Consider the following 14,045-nt stretch of genomic DNA (forward strand, 5'->3'; position numbering starts at 1 on the left):
TTTTGGGGTCACATAAGTTTTGGATCAATACAAAATTTGTTTTTCCTCTTCATTAGGGTCTTTGTGACCTTATGAACAGATTGGATGGAAAATAAACATTATGGTGAGCCTTGTGAATTGTTTAGCAGTGTGGTCCAGATGATCTTTGGATATGATTCATTTTTTGGATAATGCTCTAAAATGATCTCTAAAAATAGATAAACGATGTAGATATGATAAATACATCGCTGTGGGGCCATGTAACTTTGATCTCTTTGAACCGTTGGTACAACTTAGAGCTCGAGGAGCGTCCGTGCCACACACCAGCCAATCCACTTCCCAACGGTAAGTGCCACACTATATTGGGAAAAACACTCCTTGACCTAGCAACTTTTTTTTTTTTAGCTTGTTAAATATATTCACTGTCAGTTCACACTTCATTGTTAGCCACCCCCACCAGGGAATTGATACTGAGACCTCAGTGTGTTAAAACGATTAACAAAGTATCTTTCGCTCAATCTACCACTTAAGCTATGGATCAGGGTGTCCAAGGCCTAATAACTTGTATGTGTTTTATACATTTCATTGATTCATTAGTTTTTAAATCCCATATTAAGAGATTAGAAAATGATAAATATCTAAAACCCAGGTGGACTACGTCATAGGAAACACGGGTTATTGAACGCTCATCGTTAAAAGATTTTTAAAGGCTCCAAAAGTTTTGGATCAAGCTGTGATTTTTGTTTTTTCCAATCATCGGCATGTGTGACTTAATCAACCAGCCTTTTTTTATTTACACGCGCACACACCGCCACGCACTCACGCCTTAGTGGGATTTCGCCACCTATGGAAAGTAGGTATATAAAGGTCCCTAGGAATTTTTTAACTATGGTGTTCAATGAGCACTGTTTCTTGAGGTGGGTCCACATGAGATTTGAATCCTCCGAATTTTTGTGCTAATGCCATAATATAAGCTCGAACAATGGATAGACGGCTTGAAAGACACCTACGTTATGGTGAGGCCTACTGAGCTTTTTCAGCCACAACCAGTACCGACCTCGGTACTGGAGGGGTCACTTCCGAATCCGAGTCCCGGGTGTACGCGGATTGGATACTGAAGGGTTGAGCAGCGAGACTCGCCGCTGAAGTGACGTGACAAGTTCTGTGGGACCACGATGACGTATGTGATGTATCCATCCCGCCCATCCATTTGGAGAGATCATTTTAGGACATGCACCGTCCATCCATTTGGAGAGATGATTTTATGAAATGAGACCAGGTCATATCTAAATGTGTAGTCTACCCCACCGTAGAAAACAGTGGGAAGAGTGATGCCCACGGTTGAAACTTTTCTAAGGTCCACTATTATGTTTATCTGTGATCCAATGTGTTCATAAGTTAAGACAGACATGAAAGAATGGAAAACACATATTTTAGCTTGATCGAAAACTTTCACGGCCCTTAGAAAATTTTAATGGTCGGCGTCACTCTTTCCACTGTTTTCTTTGGTGGGGTTCAATCGAGCCTTAGATCTGACTCATTCTTTGGCCCGTACCCTAAATTTATATCTCCAAATGGATGGACGGTGTGAATACAGCACATACATCATGGTAGGTCCCAAAGAACACAGTGACGTTACTTCAGTAGCGAGTCTCGCTACTCAACCTGTCAGCAGCGAATCCGCGTCCATCTTGGGTGACGCCGAGGCCGCACCTAATCCGTGTTGACCAGAAGATTCGAGAGAGTCAGAGAGAGAGGGCGACGGAGAGAGAGTCACTCACTGCCGTCGGATTGCAGAGAAGGGTGAAATAACGCATCTGTCAGCGGGCAGCCGGGCGCTATTATTCTCTCGGGTACATACCGGATATCCTCATTCAGGTACATATGATATTCTCCCCCTCTCTCCTGTTTGGATTTCAGTTTGTACAAGTGGTGCCCATGCTCGAGCGATCGAAACCGTTGACGAGTTGGGCGTCTATCTGGATGGGCCATGCACAAATGAGCAGCTTATCAGTAGAGCAGTTGGCCTTTCCAATGGTTGAATATGAGCCGTCGTGAAGGGTTTGGAATTTTCCATCCAGCAGACTCTTGGTGCATGCTGCATCCATCCACATCGGCCCACCTTTCAGTGATCCAGATTGTTTAGCTGGTGGGCCGCCCCTGAATGGGGCATGGTGCTGCAATGAACCCCACCATCATGCAAATACTAGTATTTCATTCTTCTCCCGTAGATGGATGGTTTTAAATGGGATGCAACCACTGATCCAGCGGCAATGGGATACAGTCTACCGATCCGATGTCTGGGATTGCCCAGTTGAAGAGATATTTGATTCATCCCACATCCATGGTGCGGCCCGCTAGGTGAACGGTGTGGATTGCCAAGAGGCAGGTTGTCACCCGTAAGAATGCTGGCCTGGAATTTAATTCCAGCCGAGCTTTGTGTGATTACTATCTTCATGCTTACTCTGGTGTAATTATGGCTTAATCTCCATTTTGGTGTCCCCATAGGCTCCATCTTTGTGAGAAATATCGCTGTGATTTTTAAAATCTCGAGATGTTTTTATGGAATATTCATAAGACAATATTACCTCGACATCTTCAAAAGCTCACCTGTTTTTAATTTATCATGGTTTAATCACAAAATTCGATTTCAACGCAAAACTTATTTAAGAGTTCAAATAATTCATTTATATCTAAATATTTAAAATTTTAAAATATTTATTTATTTATAATACATTTTTATAAGTTTATTTTCAGCGAGATTTTATCGATGATATTCTTAGAAAATTGTCAAAATTTTGGAAATCTCCTGAGACATGCCGAGCATGAGATTTGTCACCATCCCTCCAAGTTAGACTCACTGGTGCCAGAGTGGCATTTTCCCACGTAAGACCAATTACATAAATCTCACAAGGAGTTCATGTGGCCGTGGCTTGCCAGAGTCAAGATTAAAGCACAAACACAATCTTGGTTGTGGATTCCCGCCCCAAACAGACCCTTTTGAAATTCAATATTGAAAAAGATGATGGGAGACATTGATCAAAATCTGGAACCATCAGTGGGCCACTCCAAAGTCCAAATCACATAATCAAGAATTGGGCCATAGCAATATGGCAGCATTAATTAGTTTGTGTACTTTCTGCCCCTTCTGTCCACGCCATGTAACTGAAAAATCCTTTCAGGTGCAACGATGGGCAGTCAAGATCTACCGAAAGGTGACAAGCTTATATTGAGAGGTTTGAAGTTCCATGGTTTTCATGGGGTGAAGCCAGAAGAGAAGAAGCTGGGTCAGAAATTCCTGGTGGATGTCGATGCATGGTTAGATCTCAGTGAAGCTGGTAAAACTGATTGTTTGACAGATACTGTCAGTTACACCGACATCTACAGGTGACAATACTGTTGGTCTTCGTCATTCCTCTAATAACATTGAAGAATAATGAATTGCATTGAAGTTTTAAAAATTTACAGCAAGAATTCAAAGTTCTGTATTTGCAATCTTAGTCCCATAGCATTTCAACCATCTAGAAAGGATACCCAAATGCTTGTTTCTGCTTTGATACTGGTATCAACACAAGAAGATGCTGGTATTGGTACCAGGCAGTGCACGGATGCTTGTAAGAAATGTTTTAAAGGTATCATATTGTATTATGTTCATTACTTTCATAACTCGGAGAATTTTTCTCATGGTATTAAGGGCGTGTTTGGATGCACTGTAGAATTGAATTGGTGCAATTCATGTAATAGAATGGAAATAACTAAATCTTTTGACTACCTTCCTTAGCGTTTATTTGAGGGATTAAGTTCCAAATTACTATTGTGTTACTTTCAAGCCGGAAATAACCAAATCTTTCAAAGGAACCTATGCAATTCTGGGGGCTACTTCCTCAGTATGAATGCTAGGAAACACGATTAGTTTTTTCCTGCCTTTTATTAAGCTGAATGGTTGCAAGTCAACCCACTTGTGCATCCAAAACAGCCCAAAAGTATTGGATTGGATACTTTTCTTCTTAATTTTGGGAAATGTGGAGTCCAGCAGCCTCTATCCATGTGAGTAATCGTATTTGGGCATCATAGCTTTTAAATTATTCTATGTTAGACCAAGGTTTCCTGGATCGTGGGTTGGTTTGGTATGTATTATGGGAATGGGTGCATTGTAGGTGTGTTGCATGCTACTTCCTCCAAGACGCAATACGCTAGGAGTAGGATCATGTGCGTCACTCCAATACATACATTTTGTATGTAATATAGTTTTATATATGAACTCATATTGCAATTAATTTATGAAATGATGAATGTAGTTATTATAGACTCCACATGCTTAGTTTTATATTATAACTAAATAAATAAAATATAATTCTCTACATTGTAAATATAAAGTTGCATTAGCTTAATCAATAGCAAGAATTTAGAGCCATAATTTTGGATCGCTAAAAACAGCAATCTGGATCGCAAATGACCCATAATCCAAATCACTCGATCTGGAACGAAAAACATGGGGTGTTTCATATTTTAGGTAACATTGTGATAGACTTCAGTTGCAGAAAGCGCAAATGTTTGCTATGTTCTCAATGAATAGTGGTGATTATGAATGCATCAATGTTACCTAAATTGCCAAAACCCCTATTTTTTCCATTTTGAATTTTGCGATCCAAATTATTGGTCATCTGCGATCCGGGTTGCTATTGTTACTACCCGAAATTATGGTTCCATACTCTCATGGTTTATTAAGCTATAATGTTAATTTATCACCATGTTGCAGTAGAGCCCATGTTAGAACACGAATGATATACTGATATTCAGATATAGATATCTACATAGATATGTACTGTAGTGAAAGTGACATGGATTAATTCAGTTGTAGATTTTTATACTTTGATTTGTGAAACAACATGCTTATAATATAATACTATGCATGTGGGACCTATAATAATAACATTCATCATTTATTTTTTCATGTATAAATTACAATATAAATTCGTATATAAAACTATATTGGATATACCTAGCATATAACTGGAGTGACCCGTATGATCCTACTCTCAGCATACCATGTATTGGAGGGAGTAGCGTACCATACACCCATTCCCATAACATGAACCGGAGTGGCCTGCAATCTAGGTAACCATGGGTCAAATGTGCCTCTCCTGGTAGGAGCAAAACCCACCTAGAGTAGCATCACTCATTGAAATCCTCTTGCATTACTTTGTCATCCTCATAAGAATTTCCATATGGTCAATAAACATTCAGTCAACCCGTAAAGTTCCCCTTCCGAACAAAAAATCTTCATGTTATTTATGAATCATAAGCATTCTTTGCTTATGATGGTTTGTGAATGATATACTTTGGCTTGTAATTGATTGCATTTATCATTTCCTATGTTTGCTGAACATGAAATATTACATGCTTTTGGTCCTTCTGAATGGTCTTTCAGGGGTCTGTGCATGGTTGAACGACTAAGTGTTTATATAACAGAGTTTAAAGTACCAGCTGATGCATGTTATTGCCTATATACGTTGGATCAGCAGAATATCAATGATGGTGTAGTATTTTGATATCGCTATTAGAAAAATATTCTCGACATTTGTTTAAAAAAAAATAAAAAATCTCAACATTAGTTCACTTTCACTTGACTGGGTACTGATCAATGGAGAAATTTTATGATTTCCTGAGCATATGTATAACATCCTAGCACCCTGAGTTGCGATGCGTGGGGCCCAGTTTTGATACTTGAAGCTATTAAAAGAATATGTGGGAATTGATATTCTCAAATGTGCATGGGTTTTTATTAAATCATAGTTGATCACCAACTCATAAAGGAAAAAAATAATAATAAGAAGAAGAAGAAGAAGAAGAAGAAAATAGAAAAAAAAATGATCACCTACAACCAGCTGTCCACTGGATTGGTGCAACCTTTTTTTTTTTTTTTTTTTTTTTAAAAATGCTTCAGAATTGTTTCATGCAGCTTCTCCCTTGGAGATGCCATATATTTTGAGGGGCAAAATGCTTTCTAAAAATGGGTAGTATGTTTACCTACATCCGGTTGTAAGTAATCAGTTCTCTTGTTATATATGGATGTGGTCTCTTTTTGTATGTCGTCATCGTCATCATCATCATCATTGCCGCTGTCGTCATCATCATCATCTCAATTTTCGTACTACCTCCATCCACGTGCTTTTGAGCCTTCCCTCGCCCTTTTAGAGCCTTCAATTTGTACCAACTCACTCATAACCTGCTTAGTTGTTGCTCTCCATTGCACATGACCAAACAATCTAAGACTATTTTTCCCTCATCTTATTATTACCTATTGGTGCCATTCCTAAGTTCCCTTGAATGCATTCATGTATAATTCTATCATTCCTTGTCTTGCCATTCATCCATCTCAACATCCTCGTTTCGGCTACACATCCTATGAACATATTGTTTCTTAATTGTCCAACATTGCCCCACAAAGCATGTCTGGTTTTATAGCTATCCTATAAAATTTCTCTCTCAGTTTGGTTTGTATGTCTACATGCTAACATTTTCTCTGGTGGAATGGCAGAATAGCTCGAGAGGTCGTTGAGGGGCCATCTCAGAATCTTCTTGAATCAGTGGCCCACCTCATTGCAAACACCACTCTAACAAAGTTTCCTCAAATATCTGCTGTCCGGGTGAAGGTTGGGAAACCTCATGTTGCTGTTCATGGCCCTATTGATTACTTGGGAATTGAGATACTCAGATGCAGAGAAGTCAAGCCCAGCTCAGCTGGGACAAGTTTTATGATTTAGCATTGTATTAGGAGAAAACCTTATGTTTTAGTTGCTGTGTTGCAAATGCTATTTACCCATGTGAGTATGTTTTATGTTGAGATGGATTGATGGGTTGACATTGTCACTCAAATCATATGCCGAAATTGTAATTTTACTTATATTTTGATTTTATGCTCGATTGAGTGTGTGTGTGTGTGTGTGTGTGTGTGTGTGTGTGTGTGTGTGTGTGTATACCATTCCTGGTGCTCGAGGAATGAGGAAACTGTTGACCATCTTGTTATGCTTTGCTCTTTCACGACAGATATTCCAAGGGGATTCCTTGGTCTATTCAATCTTGCATAGTTTATGGTTTTGCTAGGCGTGATGCCAATGTTCCAAGCTTGGAATTGGTGCTGGGATACGTTGGTTGGTCAGTCTGTGGACAATTTGGAAGGAATAGAGCAACAGTCTTCAACAATAAGTCCAAATCATGGAAGGTCTTTCAAAGTCCTTTTCTTTGTTTTCTTTCTTCTTCTCCTCTTTTGTTGTTTTGATTTTGTTGCGTGTTTCCACCCTTTACTAATGAAGTTATCATTCAGAGAGACCAGTTGTAGGGACATACATACTTCCAATTAGTACAGGTCATACAACTTGGGGGCTGCTCCAGCATCATGACCCTTCCAGAGTGTGTCTCGCCCAATGTGACTGGGATTGTAAGGTGGTTTCATGACTGGGAGACGCATATGTGAATGTGGACCATCAATTTAACAAGCTCCTGTAGAGCAGTGAACGGCAGCATGGATGGTCATAGCCCCAAATTCACAGCAATTCGGATGATATTGACCCTCTGTATAGTGCCATTGCTCCTTTGCTCATGAATTTGCAGATCCCTGATAAGATGGCCAAGCTGATCCAATAGAAGCTAAATGGGAGCATGGCCAACCACTCACCAAAAAGGATTTGCATGATTTCAGCGGGTTTGTGTAGGTGCCATCCCCAGTCATGTTTTGAGAATTAAAATGGGAAAATGCATGCCTGTTCAACACGCGCAGCATATTTCCACAGCCTGAGATAATAAAGGTACAAGAAGCCTGCGCAACTGCTCAGAAATCATGCAGGACCTGCATATGTGGTTTTTTTACTCAGGGACTGGGACTGGCTTGTTCGATCCGAGTCAAATCACAACTAGCCTGAGTCGGGGGTGACTCAACCTAGTCCAGCCAAGTTCATATTTTGGGAGGTGACTCTGTGGTAACAAACCAGATCAAACTCAACTGAGTCCAAGTTGACTTGGACAAGTCAGGCATCCATACTTGAATGGGCTGACCCTCCATCCCCCAATAACACATCCATGCTTAAAATCTCTGTTACATGTATATTTCTTTATAAGCAGGAGGCAACAATCCATTTGAATATTCAACACAGATACCAAGTATGAACTTGATTACATCTCAAGTTCTCTACAAACAATTCCTACAGGAAATAAAGATAAAAATAAAATCATCACCAGGTGGACGGCATATAATTCTCAACAAACCGTCTCCATCCTGCTTAGAAAATGAGTTTGATCTAAACTGAAACAGTATCCAGGCCACAAAATCAGCAACTGCCATACAAAACAGCAAATCCAAATTTCATAGGCTGTGGTACCCCCGCTGAACTTAGTCCTGTGTACTTTGATCTGCAAAGGAACATTATTTCTGAAGAAAGCCAGATCAAGCCGAAAATATTCAAGCTGTAGCAGTGGGTTTACTCAGGCTGCATTTGTGGCTCCACTTTGGGGTGGTCTCGATGAGTTGGTGAGGCACTAGCCGCCTCTCCCTCTTTGTCAGCTTGCGGAATTTGCTGACTTGCAGCCTGGCTATCTCGGTCTCCTCTGAAGTGATCTCTCTCACAACTGCTGTCAACCTACACTCGGGTCTCACCACGATCTGGCTTTTACCACCATTTGCATGGTAAGACAACCTCTTTTTAAAGAACCGTTTCCCAACAAATGCTTCAGCTGTTCAAGAGGAACGCAAAAAAAAAAAAAAAAAAAAGGCCTGAAAGCTAATCATCATTTTTAAATAAATATTATACAAGATATACCCAAAACGAGATTATCAAATGCCAGTATTTTGAGGGCCTGTTTGTTTTGCCAATTAACCCAGTAATGTAAAGTAAAATTGTCATCATTATGATTTTACCATCACCAAATCAAACATAGAATTGTAAATCAAATGCAGAAGTTTTCAAGAAACGAAATTTATAATCATTACACTTTTTCATGGCATTACTGGGAAAATCTCAAATCAAAAAAGCGATATGACTGTATTAATGTGATGATTTGACATTAAAGTAATGGAAAAATGTTAGCATTACGATTTTAATGCCAATAAGCCAAACATAGGAATTGGCAGTCAAATGCAGATGTTATTCAAAGACAGGAATTTATTTATCATTGCACAATTCCTTTACATTGCCGTTGTAGTTAGTTAAGCAAATAGGCTTTGAATTGAATTTTGCCTTCAGTCAATTTAAACAAGAGGAATGACGGAATAATCTTGTTTCCTAGCATTCATTATGTGGGAGAGCCCTCAAAACTCAGCTACATTGCTTTCAAGTCCAACATAATAGTAATGTAATTGCAATTTGGAGCCCGATCCCTCAATTTCAACACTTTAAAATAGAAGCCTAATCAAATCTCTCTGGCAGAGAAAAATAAGGTTGCCACTCCGACCAAATCTCACACACACACACACACACACACACACACATAATAAGAATAATAAGAATTACAGTAATTTAGAGGGGAAAAAAATGCACAATAGATGTTCTGGGGGAAGAGAAACAATATAAGTTTCCGCAATGAAAGTAATAGAGTGGAACGGGTAGTCTGTAAGGCTTTGACTTTTGTTTATGAGTGGGCTGTTTGCATGGGATGCTTATGATTATTGTATGTTGTTTTTTGTTTCTTATATTGGGCTTTTAATTGGCGCTACCTCCGTGCCTTCTTTTCTTTCAATGAAAGTTTCCGTCGCCTTTCAAAAAAATAATAGTAATATATGAGAAGTAAAATAGAGTCTAACACTCTTTAAATCTTCTATATTAGTTGGCTAGCATTAAATAGGCACAAAAACCAGCCAGTTACATATTTGGGAGATTATACACAACCATAAAGTGTGTAAGTTCAGTATAAAGGCTCTTACAGTTGATGCGTACAGACACTACAAGAAAGTAGCGATTAGCCGTCGGTTGGGGGAACCCTTTGCCGGCAGCAGGAAGTAAAACTGGCCGCCGGCAAAGAGTGCCTATAAAAACAAAAAAAAAAAAAAAACCTAACCCGCTTGATCTGCCCTTTCCCTCTCCCCACCACGTGCACTGACTCTCTCTCTCTCTCTCTCTCTCTCTCTCTCTCTCTCTCTCTCTCTCTCAAAACCCTAGTCATCCCTCTCTCTATCTCCTCAGCCCTCTGCTGCAGTTCAGCCTTCTGTTGCTCATAAATCTCGGATTCTCAGGTATGATGTAAGTTTTTTTCCCTTCTCACTGTTGTTTTCTGCAATTTAGAATACCTGATTAGGGATATGCATTGTCGAATCCCTAATTAGGGTTTATATGCATTGTCGAATCCATAATACAATATGCTCTTTTTGTAAATTAATTATAAGAAACTAGCCTTCATTATTTCTTCTGGAATTCCTTAGATTCACACTTTTTTCTAAATACACCAAGATATTTATGGGATTTGTATTTGGAAATCTAGGATCAACTTGGTATAGGTCTTGCTTTTGGTGTATGATCATCTATATACAGCTTAAGGTATGCATTTTGTTTGTGGCTATGCCTAGTTTCCATTTGTTGTTGGTGTTGACAACGGATATGATGAATCTAGGCTGAAGTGTGTACTCAGCTTAAGGTATGACTTTTCTTATTTCAGTTGCTTGCAAGTCACGGCTATCTTACTTGTCTTGAATCTAGGCTGAAGTGTGTACTCAGTATGTATTGTAATGGATCTTCTCAATTTTCCTTAGATTGTTCTGCACTGGCCAAAGGGAAACCTGAATCTGTCATTACACACTCCTGTCAGGCATCTTCTCTTTTTTAAGTTGCCCTGTTACAGTGCAATGTAGTTTGTCATCTGCCTTCTTTCTATTGGCTGCATAGTTAGTTTTGCTTATGTGTTGGGGGAGAGTTTGGAAATGGGGCTATTTTTTATGGGATTAAGATTAGATTTTTATGCTTCTAGATTTCTTTATGGCAGAAACTGTTCAGAATAAACAGTTTATTGTTTCTGCTTGTGTGGAATAGATTTGAGCATGACCTCATTGAAGTAGATGCTAGAGAGGAGCCAAAAGAGCCTTCTGCAGAGCCATTGGTTGAGGAGCCAGGAAATCCCAAATGCAAAAGCACTGTATGGAATGCAAAGGTGAATCTTTTAGAGACTTGTCATGTGCTATAAATAGTAGGTCACATAAGATACATATATATTGTACCAAAAAAATATGTCATGTCCCAATAAAAATATAAATAATAGGTCACATGCTAAAAATAATTGATTGTGGAAATTTTAAGGCAGGCTCTCATTGGCTACTTGCATAAATAGGCATATAATCTTTTGGAAGAGAACCATCTTGGTGAACTTTTTTTTTTCTTTTTTTTCTTTTTTTTTTACACACGCACACACACCCCACACACACGCCGTGGGATTTCACCACTGGTGGGTACTCGAACCGTTGACCTAGTGTTGAAACTCCTGGGAGGCTACCACCCGGGTAAGAGTAAGGATCCCATCTTCGTGACTTGATTACTTACAGAAAGGCCGTGACTTGAAAGACGTTAACTGAGAATGTGTTGGGAACCAATGATATTATTTAACTTATGTTTCTGTTGCATGTATCTGGCCATGAGGTTAGCACCATTAATTTTGTTTGTATGTATCTGGCCATGAGGTTAGCATCATTAATTTTGTTCATTGGGAATGCTTTTGATACATTTTCTTTGTTTTTATTTTTTTTATTTTTATGAACGGCACATTTTATTAAGATGAAAGAGGAACAACCATAACAATGGGAAGACACTCTCTAACAAGGGAAGGGCACTTATTACGGCTATTGGCCGGGGAAATAACATATGCATAGCCCCAACCTTTGTTTCATTTTGCAACTGAATTCACTTCACTCTTGCATTGGGATTGAAAGGTCAATTTTCAGTTTATGGGTGTAGTGATTCATTTCATTCAAGCTCAATGGCTGCAGTATTTGCAAGAATTACATGGCATTCCCACCCTGTGGTTTAATATTCCCTATATTTTAATCCTCTAAAAAATATTCAATACATTTTATTTTTTTTTCCATTTCAGGTGATCTTGATGAGTGGTATCAGTAGCCATGCTCTGGAGGAGCAGAGTTCCGATAAAAGTTCCGATGACAGGATACCCCATCTTAATAATATCCTGAGGTTTGCAATTCAACACATTTGTATTAGCCTTACCAAATAGTGAAATTGACACAATGTGCAGGGACCAAACAAACTGCTAGATGATACTCTTCCCAGTGAAGTCGACAAGAACTTGCTGAATTGTGTATAGCATGCTTAGAAAGGCATTAAGAGCAACAGTTGGTGTTTATTATTCCGACATGCTATGAAAAGCTATAATGTTCTTTTATGCACACACATCTCATGAGTGCTTCAACAGGTCATGTGAAATTTATGATATGAGTGAATTTTATTTGCAAATTTTTGTTGTGCTATGAAAAAATATAATGCTCTTTTATGGTAGCTAATAGTTATTTTGGAGCTAACAAGGGATGTTGAATAAAATTTCAAGATATTCCTTGAAACCTGATTATATTTTCACAATCTAAACAGAATGGAGATTTTCATCACTGCTCCTATGGATTTTGTTTGAATACTTGCCTACAGTAGCATATAGCTAGGTACCTATCAAGTACTGCTATGGATAGGCACTCTAGCATTTTGATTAATTTACTTATTTCTTATGGTGGTTTGGATACCATCAGATTCAAGAAAGGAACTCTAATTCCCTTAATTGAAACATTAATCCATAGAGTGATAAAGAGGAGATCTGTCACATTTAGAACCAATTAAGCTAAGTCAAAACAAAGAAAAAAGGATCAAGATTCTCAAGCTTTTGCTAAAACTGCTAACAATACTCAAAAGTTCATTTATTCTTTATTATGACTACAGCTACTAAATGGGAGCTTCAAGCCAAAAACAAAATAAACATGAAATGTCCTTCAGTTGAATCCAACAGTCCTGTAAAAGGAAATGATCTGATGTACAGATAGTAGGCTCCGCCTACGTTCAGCTGTCCTCATGTTAAAGATCACTCTTTTTTTTCTTTTTTTTTTTTGTAGTTTTGTCCCTCACTCTCTCCCTCTGTTTCTTTTTTTCTTTCTTCTTTTATGTTTCAGCAAGCAGTATGTCTGAAAACATAGAGTTGTGAGGGAAATAAACACATTCCTCTGAGCAACAGCCGCTGCCATGTCCCCTGTGGTCCCCGGCCTCTTGAGTAAAGTTCTGAAAACATAAAGCATTCTTTCCGAGCGGTCCGAAAAAAAAAAAAAAAAAACAGAGCCATTCATCCATAATTAATCTTACACCGCTTTTTTAATAGATAAACACATTCTTTTTACTTTTGGTAACATGGAAGTACAGAAGTAACTTCTATTGCCAAAAGAGCAGCACAACTTGTAGCAGAAGATAAGATCATGAGGTAATGATTTTTTTTCTTCTAATATTTTATATTTTTTATATTTCAATATATTCTAGTACCAGTCCCAAGTTACCCTATTTCGGACAAGTCATATTGGTTCAACAATACGACTCGATTTAGGACCCAAGCAAGTAGGGAACCAATGTGGTCATTCCCAATATAGTAAGATTGAAAATAAATATCATTAACCTTTTCCAAGAGAGGAGCGACCATTGTGAGGGAAATACAATATTTGCACTAGTTATCCAAACAAGACCACCAAAAGTATAATGAGAGAGAGAGAGAGTCCAGATTAGAGAGTGAAATTAGAACAACAAAAATTTCTGGTGCAATTAGATACATGAAATCAAGAATCTCATCAGATGATAAATCCACCTTGAATTTGGACACATGACACACGTGCAACATAGGGACTGCTCATCTGGCAGGTCCATCATGGAGTGATGGACAGTAGCTGAAGCTTTGGATGATCCCAACCATTTGATCAGAACTTGAGGGCAAAAGGGACAGCTAAGAAAATGTCATTAACGGTTCAAAAGCAGTAGATTCTCGCAAAAATTAGGATTGTCTGAATAGCATGATTTTTTGGGCTGTGGCCTACCAATGGTGGGACCTGACAGATG

At 38.6% G+C, this 14,045-nt stretch overlaps 1 protein-coding gene and 1 long non-coding RNA gene across 2 annotated transcripts; one reads left to right on the plus strand and one right to left on the minus strand.

Annotated features, from left to right (window-relative positions):
• Positions 1 to 1,698: 1,698 nt before the first annotated feature.
• LOC131240857 (dihydroneopterin aldolase 2) lies at positions 1,699 to 6,912 on the plus strand. The gene is made up of 3 exons (XM_058239360.1): positions 1,699 to 1,857; positions 3,162 to 3,366; positions 6,521 to 6,912. The coding sequence occupies exons 2-3, from the start codon at positions 3,170 to 3,172 to the stop codon at positions 6,744 to 6,746; spliced, it is 423 nt and encodes a 140-aa protein (XP_058095343.1). The 5' UTR covers positions 1,699 to 1,857; positions 3,162 to 3,169; the 3' UTR covers positions 6,747 to 6,912.
• A 1,202-nt stretch (positions 6,913 to 8,114) lies between these two features.
• LOC131240858 (uncharacterized) lies at positions 8,115 to 8,717 on the minus strand. The gene is made up of 2 exons (XR_009168884.1): positions 8,484 to 8,717; positions 8,115 to 8,388 (listed from the first exon to the last, which is right to left on the minus strand). It is a non-coding gene; the product is annotated as an uncharacterized LOC131240858 (long non-coding RNA).
• Between the last annotated feature and the right edge of the window lie 5,328 nt (positions 8,718 to 14,045).

Source organism: Magnolia sinica, chromosome 3, assembly GCF_029962835.1.
Source record: "Magnolia sinica isolate HGM2019 chromosome 3, MsV1, whole genome shotgun sequence".
NCBI classification, from domain to species: domain Eukaryota; kingdom Viridiplantae; phylum Streptophyta; class Magnoliopsida; order Magnoliales; family Magnoliaceae; genus Magnolia; species Magnolia sinica.

What these genes read in the sequence shown, in the direction of transcription:
- LOC131240857 (XM_058239360.1), top strand. Translation starts at nt 3,170, where the DNA reads ATGGGCAGTCAAGATCTACCGAAAGGTGACAAGCTTATATTGAGAGGT. An exon ending in AGTTACACCGACATCTACAG is followed by an intron (nt 3,367 to 6,520) that starts GTGACAATACTG and finishes GTGGAATGGCAG; the next exon opens with AATAGCTCGAGAGGTCGTTG.